This window comes from Tarenaya hassleriana, unplaced genomic scaffold (genome assembly GCF_000463585.1).
Source record: "Tarenaya hassleriana unplaced genomic scaffold, ASM46358v1 Cleome8, whole genome shotgun sequence".
In the NCBI taxonomy this organism is placed as follows: Eukaryota; Viridiplantae; Streptophyta; class Magnoliopsida; order Brassicales; family Cleomaceae; genus Tarenaya; species Tarenaya hassleriana.
In genome coordinates, this window is record NW_010970490.1 from 335,256 (window position 1) to 354,451 (window position 19,196).

General features: G+C 39.5%; 6 protein-coding genes, 1 long non-coding RNA gene and 1 other non-coding gene across 15 annotated transcripts; 6 read left to right on the plus strand and 2 right to left on the minus strand.

The window, feature by feature from the left end:
- The first annotated feature begins 1,063 nt into the window (after nucleotides 1–1,063).
- On the plus strand, nucleotides 1,064–3,264 carry LOC104802041 (syntaxin-73). The gene is made up of 9 exons (XM_010525463.1): nucleotides 1,064–1,325; nucleotides 1,443–1,568; nucleotides 1,728–1,896; nucleotides 1,996–2,081; nucleotides 2,230–2,298; nucleotides 2,392–2,436; nucleotides 2,677–2,739; nucleotides 2,831–2,907; nucleotides 3,040–3,264. The coding sequence occupies exons 1-9, from the start codon at nucleotides 1,170–1,172 to the stop codon at nucleotides 3,053–3,055; spliced, it is 807 nt and encodes a 268-aa protein (XP_010523765.1). The 5' UTR covers nucleotides 1,064–1,169; the 3' UTR covers nucleotides 3,056–3,264.
- Nucleotides 3,265–3,876: 612 nt separating this feature from the next.
- Nucleotides 3,877–4,771, minus strand: LOC104802042 (E3 ubiquitin-protein ligase RHA1B). The gene has a single exon (XM_010525464.2). It carries the CDS (start codon nucleotides 4,539–4,541, stop codon nucleotides 4,017–4,019), a length of 525 nt encoding a protein of 174 aa, XP_010523766.1. The 5' UTR covers nucleotides 4,542–4,771; the 3' UTR covers nucleotides 3,877–4,016.
- Nucleotides 4,772–6,821: 2,050 nt separating this feature from the next.
- Nucleotides 6,822–9,083, plus strand: LOC104802044. Of its 7 annotated transcripts, none has more exons than XR_769978.2 (4): nucleotides 6,823–7,291; nucleotides 7,425–8,253; nucleotides 8,478–8,562; nucleotides 8,662–8,811. It is a non-coding gene; the product is annotated as an uncharacterized LOC104802044 (long non-coding RNA). The 7 variants fall into 7 exon arrangements; XR_769977.1 differs by having other exon boundaries at nucleotides 7,425–7,989; nucleotides 8,091–8,253; nucleotides 8,478–8,811; XR_769976.1 differs by adding an exon at nucleotides 8,877–9,083 and having other exon boundaries at nucleotides 6,824–7,291; nucleotides 8,478–8,719.
- A 559-nt stretch (nucleotides 9,084–9,642) lies between these two features.
- On the plus strand, nucleotides 9,643–11,993 carry LOC104802046 (probable polygalacturonase). 2 transcript variants are annotated; one of them, XM_010525467.1, is made up of 6 exons: nucleotides 9,643–10,175; nucleotides 10,366–10,486; nucleotides 10,564–10,738; nucleotides 10,828–10,898; nucleotides 10,987–11,300; nucleotides 11,512–11,993. In XM_010525467.1, the coding sequence occupies exons 1-6, from the start codon at nucleotides 9,828–9,830 to the stop codon at nucleotides 11,899–11,901; spliced, it is 1,419 nt and encodes a 472-aa protein (XP_010523769.1). In that variant the 5' UTR covers nucleotides 9,643–9,827; the 3' UTR covers nucleotides 11,902–11,993. The 2 variants fall into 2 exon arrangements, with proteins under 2 accessions (XP_010523769.1, XP_010523770.1); XM_010525468.1 differs by having other exon boundaries at nucleotides 10,987–11,175; nucleotides 11,387–11,993.
- Nucleotides 11,994–12,045: 52 nt separating this feature from the next.
- LOC104802045 (protein BPS1, chloroplastic-like) lies at nucleotides 12,046–14,176 on the minus strand. The gene is made up of 2 exons (XM_010525466.1): nucleotides 13,995–14,176; nucleotides 12,046–13,300 (listed from the first exon to the last, which is right to left on the minus strand). Exons 1-2 carry the CDS (start codon nucleotides 14,150–14,152, stop codon nucleotides 12,226–12,228), a joined length of 1,233 nt encoding a protein of 410 aa, XP_010523768.1. The 5' UTR covers nucleotides 14,153–14,176; the 3' UTR covers nucleotides 12,046–12,225.
- A 723-nt stretch (nucleotides 14,177–14,899) lies between these two features.
- On the plus strand, nucleotides 14,900–14,972 carry TRNAE-CUC. The gene has a single exon. It is a non-coding gene; the product is annotated as a tRNA-Glu (tRNA).
- Nucleotides 14,973–15,676: 704 nt separating this feature from the next.
- Nucleotides 15,677–16,596, plus strand: LOC104802047. The gene has a single exon (XM_010525469.2). It carries the CDS (start codon nucleotides 15,764–15,766, stop codon nucleotides 16,421–16,423), a length of 660 nt encoding a protein of 219 aa, XP_010523771.1. The 5' UTR covers nucleotides 15,677–15,763; the 3' UTR covers nucleotides 16,424–16,596.
- A 930-nt stretch (nucleotides 16,597–17,526) lies between these two features.
- LOC104803064 lies at nucleotides 17,527–18,198 on the plus strand. Its single transcript, XM_010526939.1, has one exon. It carries the CDS (start codon nucleotides 17,527–17,529, stop codon nucleotides 18,196–18,198), a length of 672 nt encoding a protein of 223 aa, XP_010525241.1.
- The last annotated feature ends 998 nt before the right edge of the window (nucleotides 18,199–19,196 follow it).

Here is a 19,196-nt window from a genome sequence, read left to right on the forward strand (position 1 = left end):
GACGGGGAATGTTGCCTTTACATCACTGAGAATGCAGGTGTCCATAATTGTTTTATATTCCTTTCATATAATATGGTCCTATGGACTATATAAATTTTGGAAATCTTGATTTACATCACTGCGAACAGGCACGCCCATAATTGTTTTATATTCCTTTTATATATATATAGACTATACCTACTGGGTATAAATTATTATTGGCAAAAAATGAGACTATGGCTTATAACAAAAAGAATAAAGTTTTTATGTATATGTGTCTTTTAATTTTTTTTAAATAATGAGTCTATAATATTTTCCTGATTGAAGAACCAAACGTTTCAGTTCCTATAATTTAATTCAATTTAAACTTAGGTTATTATCTACAGAAAAACTTGGTAATTACGATACTAAAATCGATATATACAGATGATTCTATTTTTAGTTTAATAATTTAATGCAAATTTTTTGTAAAATGATCACATTTTGGTATTTACTCTATCACTGATTCACTGATATTTAGCCTTTTCTATACAGATCCAGAATTATGAACCCAGATTTTAAATATATGTAATTCTTATAAGAGATAATCACATATAAATACATGAACTTTCACAAAATTTCCAAATAAATAACTAAACTATAAAACTCCTAAATAAATACCTGATTTTTTCAAAACTTCTATATAAATACCTAGATTTTTTAAAATTTTCCAAATAAACCCAAAATCTATTAACGTCATTTAATTTATAACGGAATCTGATAAAAATTAGTGACTTAGTCGATTAACGCCGTCAACGAAAATTATTTTATTTGATAAATTTTTAAAAGTTTTGGTATTTATATGAAAGTTTTGAAAATTTTATATATTTATTTGAGAGTTTTATATTTTAAGTATTTATTTAAAAAATTTATAAAGGTTAGAGATATTTATATGTTATGATTGAAATCTCATGAAATCCATCATTTAAATGACCATGAAATCTTAGGCTCCGGATCCAACGGTCAGAAAACGATCTCCGGCTCTTATCCTCTGAATGTGCCACGTGTCCTCCGGTTTTCTCGTACCCCTGTAACTGCTCTGCCAAAAGTCCCCGACAGGAGAGAGGAGACGAGGAATTTCAGAAGAACATTAAACCCCCAAAAGAAAAACCTCCCGCAAAATCCCTAGCGCCCGGAGTCGATTAAAGAAGATGAGCGTAATTGATTTGATCACTAGGGTCGATGCCATCTGCAAGAAGTACGACAAGTACGACGTCGATAAGCAGAGAGAAGCTAATGTCTCCGGCGACGACGCTTTCGCCCGCCTCTTCGCCGCCGTCGATTCCACTCTGGAGACCGTTCTTCAGGTGATTCAATTCTTCGTTTTGGGTTTTAGGGTTGTGTTTCTGTTCTGTGTGGTTTTGCAGTGAAAGTTTGATTTTAGTAACTGTAAAAGGTTCTGAGAATTGGAGTTTTGCGTTTAGAAAGCGGAGGACGCGTCGTCGGCGACCAATAGGGCGAAAGCTGTGGCCATGAACGCGGAGATTCGGAGGACTAAAGCTCGTTTGCTCGAAGAAATCCCCAAGCTTCAGAGGCTCTCTCTAAAAAAGGTCCCTTTTTTTACCCCCTGGCCGATGATTTAGTGACGCTGGATTGTGTCCAGACCAGGGGATTTATAATTCTGATGCTTTGATCCCCATCGGAGTATAATGCCGCCTGTATGTGTAAAAAGGTTTGTGCTTTTGATGGAAAGACACATTCTTGTACAGGTCAGGGGGCTTTCGAAAGAAGAGCTTGAGGCTCGAAATGACTTGGTTCTGTCTTTAAGAGAGAGGATTGACGCTATACCAGATGGCTCAGAGGCCGTGACTAAGGAGACTGGTGGCTGGACATCTTCAACATCATACTCGACTGTCAGATTGGAGACAAGCTCCTCAGGTAATCGTATCTGTGTTATGTGCCTCCTCCTTGAAGATTCTCTGCTTATACGATAAGCGTAAAAGACTCTGTAAATGGTGTTGTGCTCAATTGTATCAGATGGAAGATATGGTAGTGAATATTTCCAGCAAACTGAAGAGTCTGAACAATTCAGGCAAGAATATGAGATGAGAAGGATAAAACAGGCATGTAGTTCTTGCTTTCTTCCTGTGCTATCGATTTTTGTGGACCGGAAAGAACTCTGTATGATATTGGTTAGAAGGAATCGGCTTCTGTGCCCTATTTTGTAACTAACATGAGTCTCATTTTGCTTATCCTCCGGTTTTGTCGCAGGATCAAGGACTGGATGCCATAGCTGAAGGGTTGGAAACTCTGAAGGATATGGCTCGTGACTTTGATGAGGTTCATCAACATCTTTTATGTGGTTGACTTTCGGGTTTGTTGTTTTGTATTCCCCTATTGATCCCCGTAAAAGCTCTTATCGTCACATCTCAGGAACTGGATAGACAAGCACCACTTATGGATGAAATAGATACAAAGGTAAAACACCTTGCCCAGGTCTCCGAATATCGGTTTGGTAGTATTGCAATCATAGAAACTTTCCCCGGGATGTATTCTGATTAGCTGATACTGTCCCGGCTCTGTTTTGTTGGAAATCCTGGGGAAAAAAAGGACAGTTTTTTGCCCTCTGAAGCCTGAATAATGTTGTCATGGCTTTGTTTCTTGTGGTGTACTGTTGATCTTGAGCTATGTTTTCCGGTCATTTGGCTTATCGTTCAGATTGACAAGGCAACTACTGACTTGAAAGGCACCAATGTGAGGCTCAAGGACACTGTAACCAAGGTGATAAGCAGTTCATCGATTTCTTGATCAAACACGCCCTCTATATGTCCTGTGGCCTCGCGTTTGAGATCTGTGTTCTTGCTCATTTCAGCTGAGATCCAGCCGCAACTTCTGCCTAGACATCATCCTCTTGTGTATAATCCTAGGAATTGCTGCCTTCCTATACAAGTAAGCCCCGACACAGCTAACTCTGATGAGTTTGCCATGTGAATTTCTGATCCATCCCCATCAATATCATATTAACCAATGTGTTCCTGAAAGAATAAGCAAACGGGTTTTTGTCTTTTTCACTTGCTGCAGCGCCCTGAAGCGATGAGAGCTGATGATGCCGAGGGAATGGGCCTGGAATAAGCCCATATAACTAGAAGACCTACACATAATGGGCTTCTTGGCCCAACTATAACTTTGACTTGATTTTTTTTCTTTTTTGAAAAAAGAAGATTTTTTGGATTGGGCTTCACACTAATATCGTTGTTATAAATATTATTTATTGTGAATAATAAATAAATCGGGTCATTGTAGTCATCATCGTTGTGTTACTAAGATAGATAAGCAGACATCTGCTGCATTGTAAAATTCTGACAGGGCCCATCTGTATATGTGGTGGAGTAATGTTTTTTTTTTATTAAAGAAGAAAACAGTGACATGAAATCAGGCCTTGTCAGAAGCAGCCATCACTTTCATCATCACTTCAATATCTCCTGCCCCATCTCTCACCTACCCACTTGAACAATTTATCATTCGCGTTACAAAATTGTGCGTGTGCGCATATATATATATATTTCTATATTGTTTTAGGGTTTGTAATTACACAAATGATGCACGTCCATACAAAAGGATACTGCTTGTGTGTGTGTGGGTTTTGACATTAAGCTAGAAATGGTCCATTAATAAATACTTACTTGGGTATTATTGTTATTAAATTAAAAGAGTTCAATAGAGGAATTTATCCATACATTAATAATGCTAGAGTCTTTCTTCACGTGGACATTTTTATGTTCGGAAATCATAAATCGAACGATAATTACTATAATAAATGGAAATTTACGGTCCACTCTTGCAATCTAGAAAACAAAAGTACACTTGATTTATACGCAAACGACGACAGAAATTTAAAATTTAAAAGACAAAACAATGTATAATACTTTTGTTTTCACTTATTATTTCTCAAATGTATTTACACCGGGGGGGGATTAAAAATCAGTAGGGCTAAAAGAGGAAAAATTACGAGTACAGGGGGTGAAAAGTTAAAAGAAGAGAAAGATAGAGGGGCATGTCTACAATTCCGGCACCGAACTATACTCATTGTACAAGTCAGGGACGCCGGAGGCAGCCCAGAGCCGTTGATTGAACTCGTCCTGCATCTCATCGGGGACGAACGGTGTTCTACAGAGAGGACACGTCTTCTGATCGTGATCCAACCAACGGTCAAGACACGTCCGGTGAAATATATGCCTGCAATTGCTCAGCCACCGGATCTCTTCCTCGCTCTCGAATTCGTACAGGCAAACGGCGCAGCTCTCCGGCACATCTCCGCCGCACGAGCCGGGGTTCAAGTCGTCGAACTTGATCACTGGCAGGATCTCCCGGATCAGGAGGGCGGCGACGGGCGGGTGACACGAGTCAGGCATCTGGGTCGGGTACGAGTAGTCGGGCCAACTCGGATCCATCTCGAGGAAATCGGATAGACCCAGGAAGCGAAAGAGGGAGAAGACGATGGTTCTGATGAACCCTAGTACGGCGAGCGTCTGGACGAAGAGCTTCGGCAGGAAAACCTCCGTGTATCCGACAGGGAAGCCCATGGAGCTAAGATTTGTACAGAGAGAAAATAACACCGGATCTTGTGAACCCTAGAGAGAGAAAAAGCTTCAGCTTCAGCTTCAGCTTCAGTTTCGCTTGGCCGTTTTCCTTCCTTTTCCGTTTCTTCGGGCAGAGAAATTTTATTGTTTTTTAATAACGGGGGAGTTTATTTTATAGAGCAGAGGAAGATGAACCGTGCGGGTGACACAGAGATGATAAAGCTAGATGACTGTGATGTTTTGCTACTGCGAGAGAAGAGAAACGGGATTGGTCTGTGAGGTGTTAATATCACAGACGCTGTGGGATTTATCGGCTGGAATCTAAACCGGTTTGCAAGTTGCAGGGATGGGCACGCGTGTCACGTGCGGCAATAGAGATCCTGACGTGGAGCAGTATTCCTGAAGTTTAATTTAAAAAAAAAATCATAAACATTATAATTACTACTAATTATACGACATTATGATTCTGAGATATATATATATATATATATATAGAATCTATTATTTCAAAGATGAGCAGAGACGGTCAAAACATAGGGTAAGTTATCGATTGAATAAAGTGTTTAATTGCAACATATAGCAATAATTAAGTGTACTAACCTGGATTCTGAGCAAAAATATAATATATATATATATATAGTAGTTGAGTTTTTATAATGATTAATCGAACGGCTAAGCTTCGTTTACGTAACCCGGTCCTCTCATCGGGACCACACACGTCAAAGATATGAAGACACCGGCAGGTGGAGGAGGAAAAAGAAAAACATTAAAGTTAAATAATTGATGATAATGAAATTAGTGAGACTAAATCCATTGTTTAGATACGTTCAATCAAGTGCTCATCATTTTTGTTTGTACCCCATAATCTTTTATTTTTTGTTAGAAAATTCCCAAAAAAAATCATACAATTTAGAGATAACTAGAATATTCATCACGAACTTTTAAAATCACGAACTTTTAAAATGTTCATATTCATACTCAATTTAATTTTTTTTCTAAAAAATTATTCAAGACTTGAATTTTAACAAATTCCTCGTTGGCACCGAATTAAATTTGACACATAAGCAGAAAACGCTTATGTGACGTCTACGTGACATGCACTAACTGGCTACATAAAATACCCATCATATTAATAGTAAAAAAATTGTAAAAATTATAAAAAAAATTTAAAAAATATATAAAAATTGTAGAAATTGTAAAAAATTAAAAAAAAAATTGTAAAAAACTTGTAAACAAATTGTAATAATTGTAAAAAAATTGAAAAATTGTAAAAACCTATTTAAAAATATCTACTCTATCCCGATTTTTTAAATTTTTTTATGCAATCGTTTTTTCAATTACTATTGCTTTCATATATATCACCCCACCAATTATATTTATATACATAATTTTTTTTACAATTTTTACAATTTTTTACAATTTTTGCAATATGTTTACAAACTTTACAATTTTTATAATTTATTTACAATTTTTACATCTTTTACAATTTCTTTACGATTTTTTACAATGTTTTTATATAACTTTTACAATTTTAGAAATTTTTACAAATTTCAATTTTTACAATGTTTAAAAATTGTATTACAAATTTTTACAAATTTTTTACATTTGTTTTACAATTTTTTTAATTTGTTTTTTTTTTAAATTTTTTATATAATCTTTTTCTATTTTTTAAGAATTTTTTTATTATTTTTTATTATTAATCTGACGTGTATCCTACATGGCGTGTTAGCATATGCCACGTAAGCGCCACGTAAATACTTTCTGGCTACGTGTCAAAATTAATTCGGTGCCAATGAAGAATTTGTTAAAATTCAAATTCTGAATAATATTTTAGAAAAAAATTTCAAATTGAGTATGAATATGAGCATTTCAAAAGTTTGTGATAGAATTTTTTAGTTATTTCTAAATTGGATGATTTTTTTGGGAATTTCTCTTTTTTTGTTATCGTGTTGTTACAATCTTTCATATTGCAAGTATTCATAATCGTAAATCATTGTGTTTTTTGTTTAATTAATTAATCTATGTGATATAATCTATCACTAAATACCAATGATGATGATTGGCCATGATGTTGGCCCCCGCATTTACTGTCTGACTTGCCATATTTTCTCCTATCTTCATTATATAAAAAAAATAGGGTTAATTTCGGAATGAAAACATAAATATTCATTTTTTTTTCGAGTTTTTTAATCTATAAATAGTTGTGAGTAGTATTCACGCATGTAATAAACACATCATGGATCGGTCTATTATGTTAAAAGAACCATATTTAGCAAACGTGCGTGTGTGGGAGGCGACTTGTTATGGGCCCCTCTATTTGGGCCTGTTATCGATCCGGATAGATCCGGTTATATTTGGGCCGAGTCCATACCAATCAGGCCCGTTTACTAAAATCCGGGTCCTTTTTTTTTTTTCTCTCCGACAATTTTTTCCTTGTCGCTCTTCTTGATTCTTTAACGGATCTGTGAGATGTAGTCTCTTCGTTTCTTTCTTCTCGCTCGTCTTCTTGCGGAAATGCTCATCTGATCCCTGTTCATGAACGCATTCTCTGGTTTCGTCTCTTCGGAATCAGATCAATTGTAGAGAGGTAGGTATCAGAATTTCGTCGGTGAAGGGGACGAGACGTTTATGGCGTACGGATGGTCCCAGGTGATTCCGTTGGCATCGGGGTCGTGCCCGTCTTCGCATCGTGTAGTGTACCTCAAGCTCGCCGGACGGTTGTTGCTCGTCGTCTCTCCGTCGCATTTGGAGCTGTGGGCCTCCTCTTCTCAGTATTTTCTTAGCCTTCTTTATGATTCGCACTGTCGGGAGTTTCTACGCGAACTCAGGGTTTAGAGTTGGGAAACGAGGTTGCTCATTCGCTTCTTTCGTTGCTTCTTTTTCCAGCACCGGGTGAGGTTGGGGAAGGAGAGACGAGAAGTCGGTGCGGGAAGAAGGGGAGAATTCGCGAGCTGTGTCGAGTCCTGATGCCAAATTGATCGCTGTTCTTGTAAGTTTGTATTCTCTCTCTCTCTCTCTCTCTCTCCCTCCCCCTCTCTCTTCAGTCAAAGAGTCAATTGATTGAACTCTGGGTAGGAGGTGCGTTATAGATTGCTCTTGTACGTAGAATCGAGGAGAACGAACGGAATCTAGACAGTCTTTAGTCATGGAGCTAGCTTTTGCGGTCTGAGATTGTTAATTGTACGTTTAGGTTTTGTTTATTGGACTTGAATCGACTTATCTTCTTTGGTGTGAGATCGATACATGTGGGTTTGGCATCGTTCTCTGGCCTATCTGCGTTGTTAAGAAATGGCGCTGCACACAAACTCCTCAGGGCACCTACAATCTCTATTCTTTTACTGTTTTTTATGCTGAAGATGAAGGTTTAAGAGACGAAAGTTCGTAGCTCCAGTTCTTTTGGCTGATTAGCGGAATCTGAAAATGTTTTCTCCTTTCTCCAAAATGTTCACAGGTGAGGTTATGTTTCCTTTTCCGTTCCAGCCAAAAAACGGTTCTTTAAGAACCCGTCTCTGGATAAGAGGTTGGCACCATAACCTGTGTCGATTCTTGTAGTTGCCTTCTGAGTGCGGCTCATTTGAGTTATGTTTCTGGCGAAGCAGCTCCTCTTTGAAAGAGCAGAGTCCTCATGTTGCATCCGTGAGGAACATACTGGAAAGTCATGCCGGCTACTTGATGCCGGAGAAGGAACTTTCAAAGCTTGTTGCATTCGTGAAAGGTACTCAATTCGATATTGTGGTAAGATGGGCCTGAGCATGGCAATGTGTACGTTACTCTCTACTTATGGTTGGACTAGGATAAGATATTAAGGAAACTATTGCAGGATTTCCTTCAGCGAGAAAGATATGGTTGTGCCCGGTTGGAGAATTTTGCTTCAGGGCTTGAACTGGTGATAGATGTTAAAATGCTAAAATCTCACCTCTTGCTCTCTTGCATATGCAGAATTCCTCTTGGCTCACATGTGCTCCGTGAAGTTCAAAGAATGGATTCTTGTTCTCGCTACTCTTTTAAGACGGTCCGACCCGACGTATGATTCCCTGCCAGCGAAGGAAACCATTGTTGGAACTCGAATAAGAATGTGTGAATGAATGGAATGGCTCGCTTACATGGGTTGCTTTGGACGCAGGTCATTCATGATCTGCGATTGTGGAATGCATACAACATGACACTGCAGCTATTCCTTTGTAACCCAATCATCCTTCTCGTCTATTATTTTCTCTAACCGCAATTCTCATTAGAATATTCAATTTTTATAACTCCACTAATGTTTATATTACCACTCTTGATATTGGTTTGACACTTTTTCGATGTGTGTTGTTTGTGGGATTGTCACCCGTGAAGAAGTGGGTCGGCGGAAGTGGGAAGTGTGGGACACCATCTCAAGTTCACGAGTTCAACTTTGCGGCCTCTGCTCTCCATTCCCCACATTTTAATAAAACCCCACAAAATTTGTTATAAAATAATAAAATTAAATTAAAACTTTATATGTTTGTATAGGTATGTGGGCTACCGAATTTTATATAACCTCACTTTAACGGAATATGGCCATCAACCGCCCTCCCCACTTTTTGTTATCACCCGCACTCCATGCCCACAAACCTCAATCTAATCAATAACCTTTTATATATGCATACGCGTACATACATATACAAAGACTGGTCCCGGGTCTAGGGTGGATGTAGTCGGGCCGAAGACCCGGAGAACCATCCTGGTTATAAAAAAAAAGACGTCCAGACCAAATACAAAGGGACAAATAGATGCATCTATGGCTCTCACGAAAAAGACAATGATAATGGTAATAACAATAATAATAATTTCCTGTCTAATGTGGCAACATATGTTTTTTTTATTTTATTTCTCTGAAGAGACATTCAGACCCGTGAGTGTGCTTTCGAGAAATTGAGGGAGAAAACAGAGAAAATGAAATAGGAAATGTCGTCGTTCGCTTCACAATCTCTCTTCAGTCGAAATGCCCACCCAGAGACGAAAACATCATTTCTTCACATTCATGCTTTCTCCTAAAGTTGTCTCCTTTTTTTTTTCTGTGTATAAATACTCGTGTCCTCTGATTCCACACTCACACCACTTACCAAGCTCTCGAGTAATTCTCCCTTCTCTCTCTCTCTCTCTATATATGCAAGCAATGGTTTAGGAGAAACCACACTCAGATTTTTGAAAACAAACATAGCATAAGCTGAGATAAATTTGATCTCTCTAATCAAAAGATTCTCTTTGTTTCCTTTCAGATATATACACACACTCCACAACAAAACAAAAGCAGAGTAGTGAGCCATGAGTAACAAGACACTGGCGATCTGTGTAGTTACTGTAATGACCCTCATGGCCACGGTGGCCAGAGGCAGGGGAGGAAGGGTATTACAGTCATTCGACGAGTTCGAGTACACGGCCATGGCCTGCAGAGAACACAGTGCTTCCATAACTGAGTTCGGCGGTGTCGGAGACGGCCAGACTCTCAACACTAAGGCGTTCCAGAGCGCCGTCGAACATCTCAGCCAGTACTCCGACAATGGAGGAGCTCAACTCTATGTTCCGGCTGGGAAATGGCTCACCGGAAGCTTCAGCCTCACCAGCCATTTTACTCTCTTCCTCCATAGAGATGCTGTTCTTCTCGCTGCTCAGGTCCCAACTCATTCTCGCTCTATGTTTTTCTCCATTTCTTTAGAGAGATTGCTGCTTGGAACGAGTAGATGATGACAGTGAAGTCAGAATCAGTAAAAAAAGACTGAGACTTTCTTATTAACAGTCACCATTCGATCAAACCAACAAACAAATCAAGAAGGAATTTTGGTTTTTGAAAATGATTTTGCAGGATATTAACGAATTCCCAGTGCTGAAGGCTCTGCCTTCGTACGGACGAGGACGAGATGCGGCAGGCGGGAGATTCGCCAGTCTCATCTTCGGAACCAATCTCACCGATGTTGTCGTCACCGGTAAGTTCCTTTCTTGCACGAAAAGATAACTTAAAAAGCAGAGCATGAAACGAGAGCCGTTGGATGATGTGTGACAGGGAACAACGGTACCATCGACGGCCAGGGATCGTTCTGGTGGCAGAGTTTCCACAAGGGGAAGCTAAAGTACACTCGTCCGTACCTGATTGAGTTCATGTTCTCGGACTCCATTCAGATCTCCAACCTCACTCTCCTCGACTCTCCCTCATGGAACATCCACCCTGTCTACAGCAGGTATAATAATACCCTGCAACGCACTCTATCTGCTTCCCTGCACCCTCACCCTCTCGCTCGATCTCAGCCTCTGAACTTTGATCTTGCAGTAACATCATCGTCAAAGGGATCACGATCATCGCCCCTGTAACTTCCCCCAACACCGATGGCATCAACCCAGGTTAAAGCTCCTCTCTTACTACTACGCCATTAAATCTCTGTCTTGTGTCCTTGCGTCTCTGTCTGAATCTTGTGTTCTTAATGTTCAGATTCTTGCACGAACACGAGGATCGAAGACTGTTACATAGTGTCGGGAGACGACTGCGTGGCGGTGAAGAGTGGATGGGACGAGTACGGAATCGCCTTCGGAATGCCGCCCAGCCAGCTCGGGATCCGACGGCTGACGTGTATCTCCCCTTACAGCGCCGCCATAGCTCTGGGCAGCGAGATGTCTGGAGGCATCCAAGATGTCAGAGCCGAGGACATCACCGCCTTCCACACCGAGTCCGGCGTGCGGATCAAAACCGCCGTCGGAAGAGGGGGGTTCGTCAAAGACATCTACGTAAAGGGCATGAATCTTCATGCCGACCAGACAGCTCGTGATCCGACGGCTGACGTGTATCTCCCCTTACAGCGCCGCCATAGCTCTGGGCAGCGAGATGTCTGGAGGCATCCAAGATGTCAGAGCCGAGGACATCACCGCCTTCCACACCGAGTCCGGCGTGCGGATCAAAACCGCCGTCGGAAGAGGGGGGTTCGTCAAAGACATCTACGTAAAGGGCATGAATCTTCAGACCATGAAGTGGATTTTCTGGATGACCGGAAACTACAAAGCCCATGCCGACAGCCACTACGATCCTCACGCTTTGCCGGTGATCAGCGGGATCAATTACCGCGACGTCGTGGCCGAGAATGTGTCGATGGCCGGGAGATTAGAGGGCATTTCCGGCGATCCCTTCACCGAGATTTGCATCTCCAATGCTACCATCAGTATGGCTGCTAAGCACAAGAAAGCGATGTGGATGTGCAGCGACGTGCAGGGGATCACTACTGGCGTGGAGCCTCAGCCCTGCGATTTGCTGACCGGACAAGGGTCAGAGAAGATCAACGGCTGTGATTTTCCGACTGATGTTTTGGCCATTGATACCGTCGAGCTCAAGAGCTGTTCTTACAGAACAAACTGAAGACATACATACATCTCTGTTGTTCTGTATCCTTACTTAGAGGATCAAAATTTGAAAGACCTGAAGCTTTAAAAGACGCAGTCTTTGATATCCTTCTCCTCTTCCTATCCAAGAAAACTTGTTCAGAATAAAATAGATCAGAAATTCTCAAAACCAAGTTTTAGATATTTCCATGAAAGACGAGGCCAAAGGTTTCACCATTACAGGACATCTCTAATACAAACAAACGTTAAGCATATAGAGCAAACTATTACCACTTAATGGCTATTACAAATGCATGCTTTCACACCCTCTAACTATGTAGTTGTTTTGGATCAATTGCTGTTAGCTCACTGCCTGTTCTAAATTTCTTCCTACTGCGGAGTTAGAGCCGGAATCTGTTGATCTGAGATTACTGAGCAAAGCATCTCGGCCACTTAGGATTATGTTGAAGAACTCGTCGACTTCCTCTGTTAGCCAATCCAGCCCTTGCGAGAATCCCTCTGCGTTCTTTCCCAGTTCCAGAACAGATTCCTCAAATGGTTCTACTTCGATAGGACTCATTCCTTCTTGGATCATGGGATACAGCTTCTTGACATTGCCGTCAATGGCATCCAGCTCTTTCAGAACTGTGGATCCACCAGAGGAAACTATGTTTCCGATGTCTGCATTTACAGCAGTCTGCAGATCAGAGAATGCCTTAGCCCACAGTGGTTTGTCAGAGACAGACAAAGCCAGGAGATCTTCTGTTGAGCCCGAAAATCCCGTGACGAAAACACTGCAGATATAAACTGTATGAACCTTGACACCGTAAAGAGCCTGCATAAGAACCTTTCCTTTGGCCGAATTCTTGACTTTAGGCATATTCAGGGATTCAAGAAGGCAGTGCAGAACTGCACGACAATTTTCGATTCGAGGGTTTTTTGCGAAAACGTGTTGCCTCCAACTATCAAGGGAAGACCGGGCACGGACGTACTTCTCTGCACAAAGGGATTCTAGGCTGTGTTTGGCACACTGTAGGAAAAGATTTCCTTGGTTGAGACGTGTGAGCTCAGAGCTGAAAGTATTACAGAGATCCAGCAATTTCACACTAATGTCCAAGTAAACATCTATCCATTTATCCTCCCAATCAGATACAGGAAGCTGGAGATCAGTTATGATGATCTTTATGTCACTATGAGTCTCACGCAATGACTCCATAGCCAGCTTCATCCAGGATATGGTGAGGATGTCATCCTTGTTCTTGGGCATAAGTTTCTTAAGCCTCTCTGACAAGACAGACTCAAAGGTGTTCAACAGAGAAAGCAGCCACGGAGACAAATCTGAGCCCTTTGGAGATAACATCCTGAAGGGGTTTCCAAAGGGAAAGAAACCACGTGGAGGATCTTGTGGTCGGCTCATTCTGAACGACTCTGATATACTGTCACAGAGAGATTATTCTCATCAAAACGTGGAAAAATGACCTAGCTGATGAAGTTTTGGCAGAGTAGAATCCATGACATGAATCTAGATAAACAAGAGTTTCTGATTTGAACATTCAGATATCAAACCAATGTTAAACATGTTTTGTTCCTTCATCACAAAAATGGCTAACAGAAGAGTAAGCCTGGGTTTTTCAAGTACCCAAACGCTAAGAATCTTTTGAACCTGACAACTGAACAAACATGTTCAGGAGACAGAGGTTCTACAATCATGACTCCAAAGCCTCCAGCTTTTTCAATAGATAAATCAAAGCCCCTTTCTTTACCAAAAAAAAAAGAGGATCCATCACGACACAACCTGTACACCTCAAGACGGCCATAAATCGAGTAAATGGGGAACACATTAGATCATCAAGACAGAGATCCAACAAGAACCAAAACATCTAATCTTCCACTCGATAAATCCATGGAACCGCACGAAAACCACAACTAAACCCAGTTAGAAACAAAAACCAACGGGATCGAAATCGATTGAAGTTATCAATAACCACACCACGGATCATTACGTTAGACAATGAATTACCACCACGAACTTCTCACCAACAGTAAACCCTACTCTGAAAATCTAGAGAAAGAACTACAAAAGCAGACAAAGATAGTCCAACAAAAAAAGAAAGCTTCCGAGAGTAATACCGTAGCACGTGGTCGGAGATGGAGAAATCCGACAAGAAGTTCACCGACAGATCTTTTGGTTCTTTAAAATATCGATCGCTTGCGGGGAAAACGAGCGGCGGAAGGGAGGGGGTTTTTACCCAAATAACCTCGCATCTATTTACACCACCGAAAAACATAACACATTTTTTTTCCTGCGAGAAGACGAAATTAACCTTATTGAATTACGATATTTATCCGTTCAAAAACAACTTCGTTATTACGACTTCGTAATTAAGTCTAAATATAGTTACAATTGATTCTAAAAAATGTGACAAAAAATTCATTTGTCTTATTTTTAGTTGTATATCAGTTATATGTTAATCGTAATAAAGTCGCAAAAAATAAAACGAAAAGGGTATTTCAGACTTTTTCCACCGAAAAGTGGGTTAAAATTGAAAAAAAAAAAAAAATTTTGATGGTGTACACTGAAATAGATGCGATCCAAGTGGATGGTTATTTGGGTGATTTTCCCGGAAGGGAGGCAGGTACGCGTCAGCTAGTGGAAGAAGGGTCATGTGATAAACTCACTGACTGTCAATATCAAAGTTTGACACGTGTCAAGTTGTAAATGGCGGTTACTTAGAATATGAGTAAAATATTCAGATAATATTGCAACGGCTAGAACGTTGCTTGTCTCCCACCGTACACGTGGAAAAACTTGGATCGTCCGATCCACTGAGCAACGAGAAGACAAAGGGGTATACCGCGTACTGTATCCCTAGTGCGGCTGTCAGTATGCAACACACAGTTGGGGAAATAATAAAATAAATAACCGCCAAAAAAAAGTGTATAGCGGTTATGGTACAATATGGGCAACTAATTTCAAACGGCCTTATCTAAAATTTGTGTCGGTGAAGTAAATTAAATTGTTTAAACATCACCAATCCGTTGTAGTCTAGGTGGTTAGGATACTCGGCTCTCACCCGAGAGACCCGGGTTCAAGTCCCGGCAACGGAATTTTTATTTTTCCCTAAAATAATTTGTTATAGTTATATTATATTATTAACACACACACACACATATATATATATATATGTGTGATTAACCTACTTTTTTATTAATATAAAAATTTTGTACATGCGGAAAATATGTTATTAAACATTTTTTTTAAATCGCCGGACCAACCACTACCTTCGTGGTATTATTTTTCCGATAAACAAAACAAGCAAAAAACCGTTTTAAAAAAATTATTTTCCCCAAGATTTGTTTCACAGCCTTTATTGTTTGTACTCGTATACTCGATGCTTGATTTTTCTGGACAATAAAATAAGATCAGATGCATTAACCAAATTTCGTTAATATTAACCAAATATTTTTAAAAACTAACCTAATTATAACACTCCATGTTAACTCTAAAGAGAAAACTGCTTCAATACGCAATGAACTTTTCTAAGTTGCATTTGAACACAAATACATCTATTTTTTTAAGTGATATATTATGCATATATATATATATATATATATATGAATTTGAATATTTTGTTCAAATTGTTCCACGTCAACATAACATGAAAACAATATGTTAAATGTATGATGCATTTATAAATATCTAAAGTAGACTAAAATTATAATTTAAGGAGGAGCTCACGGTTAGTCTAAGTCAAGTTCTCAACTACTTGATTTATAAACAAAGTGTTGGTTTATAAAGGACAAATCCCTGATTTATACATACAATATTTTCTAATTAAAAAAATACCCAAAGCAAAGCAAGTAGCTAATATACAGACAGACATATTTCATTGTCCAAGATGGCCGAGCAAGAGGACGTACGTCCTCTGTCACCGGCGGCGGTGGTGCCGGCGAGTCACGTAGAAGATTCCCTGAAGGAGAATCTCCGCCGCAGAAACCACATCAGATGGTGCTGCGGCTTTGTAGGAGTCACGTCATTCGTTCTGACCATAGTACTCCCACTGGTTTTGTTCTTCACCGTGTTCCAAGCCAAAGACCCAATCATCGTAGTCAACAACGTGACGATGCCGTCGTTGCCCGGGACACAGTTCCCTCCCCCGGACATCACGGCCAACATGTCGATGGTGGTGGACGTGTCGGTGAAGAATCCGAACGCGGCGTCGTTCAAGTACTCGAACACGACGACGGAGTTATACTACAAGGGACTACTGTTCGGGGAGGCGCGTGGGCCACCGGGGAGAGCGAGGGCGAGACGCACGGTGAGGATGAACGTGACGCTGGATATATACGCGGGTCGGTTGATGTCGGATCCGGGTCTGTTGGAGGATATCGGGTCGGGTCTTATGAACGTAACGAGTTACTCGAGGGTGCATGGGAGGGTGAAGATTCTAGGGTTCCTTAAGGCTCAGATGACGGTGAAGATGAACTGCTCCACTTCATTCAACGTCACGAGCAGATCCATCCTCCGATTCAAGTGCAAGAGAAAATTCAATCTCTGAGTACAGTGTTCTTGTCACTGTTTTTTTTTATATAAAAAAAAATACGTTTTCGAAGGTTATCCGTGGGTGTAATGAACGATATAACATGCGTGTTTTTTTAGTGGTCATTACGTACTATAGCGTAGTTTAAATATTATATTTACAATGAAATAATCGACAGTTTTTTTTTCATATATTTATCCATTTTTTTTGTAATTTGGAAAGTTCAAAGCATTTTCATTAGTTATTCATGTTTTTAATCAATCGGTGTAACAAAAAGATGGTATTACATCAATAGAAAGAAAATCGAATTGAACTGAATCAAATAATATTTTACTGTATCCAAATCTTATTTTATTTTAAAATCAATCGGTACAAGATTTCTAGAATTAAATTAACTGATTTCAAGTTTGATATAAAATTAGACGGAAAAAATAAAATGATATAAAAAATTAGAAAAATGTTTTTTTTAGTAAAACTCAAAAGCCAATGGTGATCAAAAAATTTTAAATAGAAAAATCTAAACATAAAAACAATCTAATCAAAAGGAATCAAATCCCAAAATATCCGACCATAGATGAGAAATACTAATATCAAACGGGGAGAGAGACTTGCAGAACGAAGAGTCTATAAACTTGATCATCTTAATTTAAGGAAATAATAAAGTAATAATAATAATCGCCCACGAGAAATTTAATTAATTAAAAACCATCCCTTAAAACCTTTTTAATTGACTTTATGTTATAAATTTAAATTCTAATTAATATTGTCAAACGCAGCTTTAAACGATTGGGAACCAACAGAGCCAAAGGGCGCAACGTGGACCGTGCGATGTACTTGAATAATGGGAACATAGTTATGGTCGACCGTCCTCTGCTCAACCATAAAAACACGTTTTAAATTAAATATAATTCCTTAATTGCATAGAAAATAAAATAGATGGTTCCAAGGCATACAACTTCCGAATTCAATAATGGACACGCAGATGAGATCGTTCTAAGCAAATATACATATATAAGTCTAACGTACGTTCTCAACTACTTGGAATTGAAATCAAGTTTTTGTTGTGGGTTTATATGAAAAGCACAAGCCACGCAGGAGGGAAAAAAATTAAGGCGGTAACCATGGCCGAACAAGACCAAGCACGTCCGTTAGCTCCGGCGGCAGTACGGCCGGTGAGCGACGGAGCCACCGTGGGATATTCAACTGAGAAGAATCGCCTTCGCCGGAGGAATCACATCAGGTGCTTCGGTTGCGTGGCGGTCACGGTTCTCGTCCTGGCAGTGACCGTACTGATTCTGGCCTTTACCGTCTTCCGAGTCAAGGAGCCGAAAATACAAATGAACAGCATCAAGATCACGAGTCTAGACATCTCCCTCGGGCCACAGATCCTCCAGCCACTGATCAACGTCTCGATGGCCGCTGACTTGTCGATCAAGAACCCGAACTCAGTGTCGTTCAAGTTCGGTAACACGACCACTGAGGTTTATTACCACGGAACGGTGGTCGGAGTGGCTCGTGGACCGCCGGGGAAGGCGAGGGCGAGACGGACGATGAGGATGAACATAACGATGGACATCTTGGCTGATCGGATGCTGTCTTCGGGCGGGGATCTGGTTCGGGATGTCGGGTCGGGTTCGCTCAACATGACGGCTTACACTGTGGTGGGAGGGAAAGTGAATATACTAGGGATCGTCAAGAAACACGTGACGGTTAAGATGAACTGCACGGTCGTGTTGAGTTTGTCTAGCCGGGATACCCAAGGTTTCAAGTGCAAGAGGAAAGTTCATCTCTGACTTTTTAGTTCCAAGATATCCGGAACTGGGTTCTGTCGGAGGCGAATCCATATACGTATATTATTATTCTTCTTTTTAATTTCTTCGTTACTCGGATGTATAATTACTGTATTTTTTTTTCTTGTCCTGTGAATGGTGGTATATATGACAGCAGGATACATATTATAGATATCTAATAGACGGTGAATATATGGACGAGTATAGTCGTGGATTATTTATTTATTTAATATACGAGTGATGTTGAATGTTAGAGCTCAGATTTGAATATTCAGTTATCAGATGCAATAAATGGTATGAATTTGTGGGTGTTCTAGTTACAGTGCGTCTGTTCATAGTATCAAAGCTAATTTCTTTCGTAAAAGTACATAATAAAACCATAAAAAAAAAGTTTTAATTTTAATGATGATTAAAAAATAGCATGGAAAAATAAGTTGATAAGAACCTTCGCGATCAAACTTTGAATGCTGATTAATATTAATCGAACGCAAATTAAACGTTGATAATAATAATAATAATAATAATAATAATAATAATAATAATAATAATAATAATAATAATAATAATAGGAGCATGCGCCACATGGATTTTGCGGCATCATTGATTATCACGACATCATATATATATATATATACATATATATATGAAAATGTAGTGTTTTTAAAATTTTAACGACTGGCGTCTAACCATTCAAATAAAATTATATATTCTGAACAGTATTAAAAGATGCCATGCTCATACATCTAAGTCCAAACATTGAAGATTTGTTTCCTATTATTTCATAGTTTAAGCTTGAATAAAAATACGATGATAATTTATATGTGTGTGTTTTTTATGGTGAAAGTTTTGTAATTTAAACAGTATGGATCAGATTAGTAAAAAAAAGGTGTAAGAATCAAGAAATAATTGGTCACGAGCCTTGACTATTTGCAGTCAATCTTAGCTGAAGCCGATGGTGATAATACACGTCCCGTAATAAATGTGATTTTTTTTTTTTTCCC

Bases quoted from the DNA above. Each gene is read 5' to 3' on its own strand.
- LOC104802041 (XM_010525463.1), top strand. From the start codon at position 1,170: ATGAGCGTAATTGATTTGATCACTAGGGTCGATGCCATCTGCAAGAAG. The intron at 1,569-1,727 runs GTCCCTTTTTTT...ATTCTTGTACAG, and splicing joins AGAGGCTCTCTCTAAAAAAG to GTCAGGGGGCTTTCGAAAGA. The intron at 2,299-2,391 runs GTTCATCAACAT...GTCACATCTCAG, and splicing joins TGGCTCGTGACTTTGATGAG to GAACTGGATAGACAAGCACC.
- LOC104802042 (XM_010525464.2), bottom strand. From the start codon at position 4,541: ATGGGCTTCCCTGTCGGATACACGGAGGTTTTCCTGCCGAAGCTCTTC.
- LOC104802046 (XM_010525467.1), top strand. From the start codon at position 9,828: ATGAGTAACAAGACACTGGCGATCTGTGTAGTTACTGTAATGACCCTC. The intron at 10,176-10,365 runs GTCCCAACTCAT...ATGATTTTGCAG, and splicing joins CTGTTCTTCTCGCTGCTCAG to GATATTAACGAATTCCCAGT. The intron at 11,301-11,511 runs GCCGACCAGACA...ATGAATCTTCAG, and splicing joins TAAAGGGCATGAATCTTCAT to ACCATGAAGTGGATTTTCTG.
- LOC104802045 (XM_010525466.1), bottom strand. From the start codon at position 14,152: ATGTTTTTCGGTGGTGTAAATAGATGCGAGGTTATTTGGGTAAAAACC. The intron at 13,301-13,994 runs GTATTACTCTCG...TCTCTGTGACAG, and splicing joins ATCTCCGACCACGTGCTACG to TATATCAGAGTCGTTCAGAA.
- LOC104802047 (XM_010525469.2), top strand. From the start codon at position 15,764: ATGGCCGAGCAAGAGGACGTACGTCCTCTGTCACCGGCGGCGGTGGTG.
- LOC104803064 (XM_010526939.1), top strand. From the start codon at position 17,527: ATGGCCGAACAAGACCAAGCACGTCCGTTAGCTCCGGCGGCAGTACGG.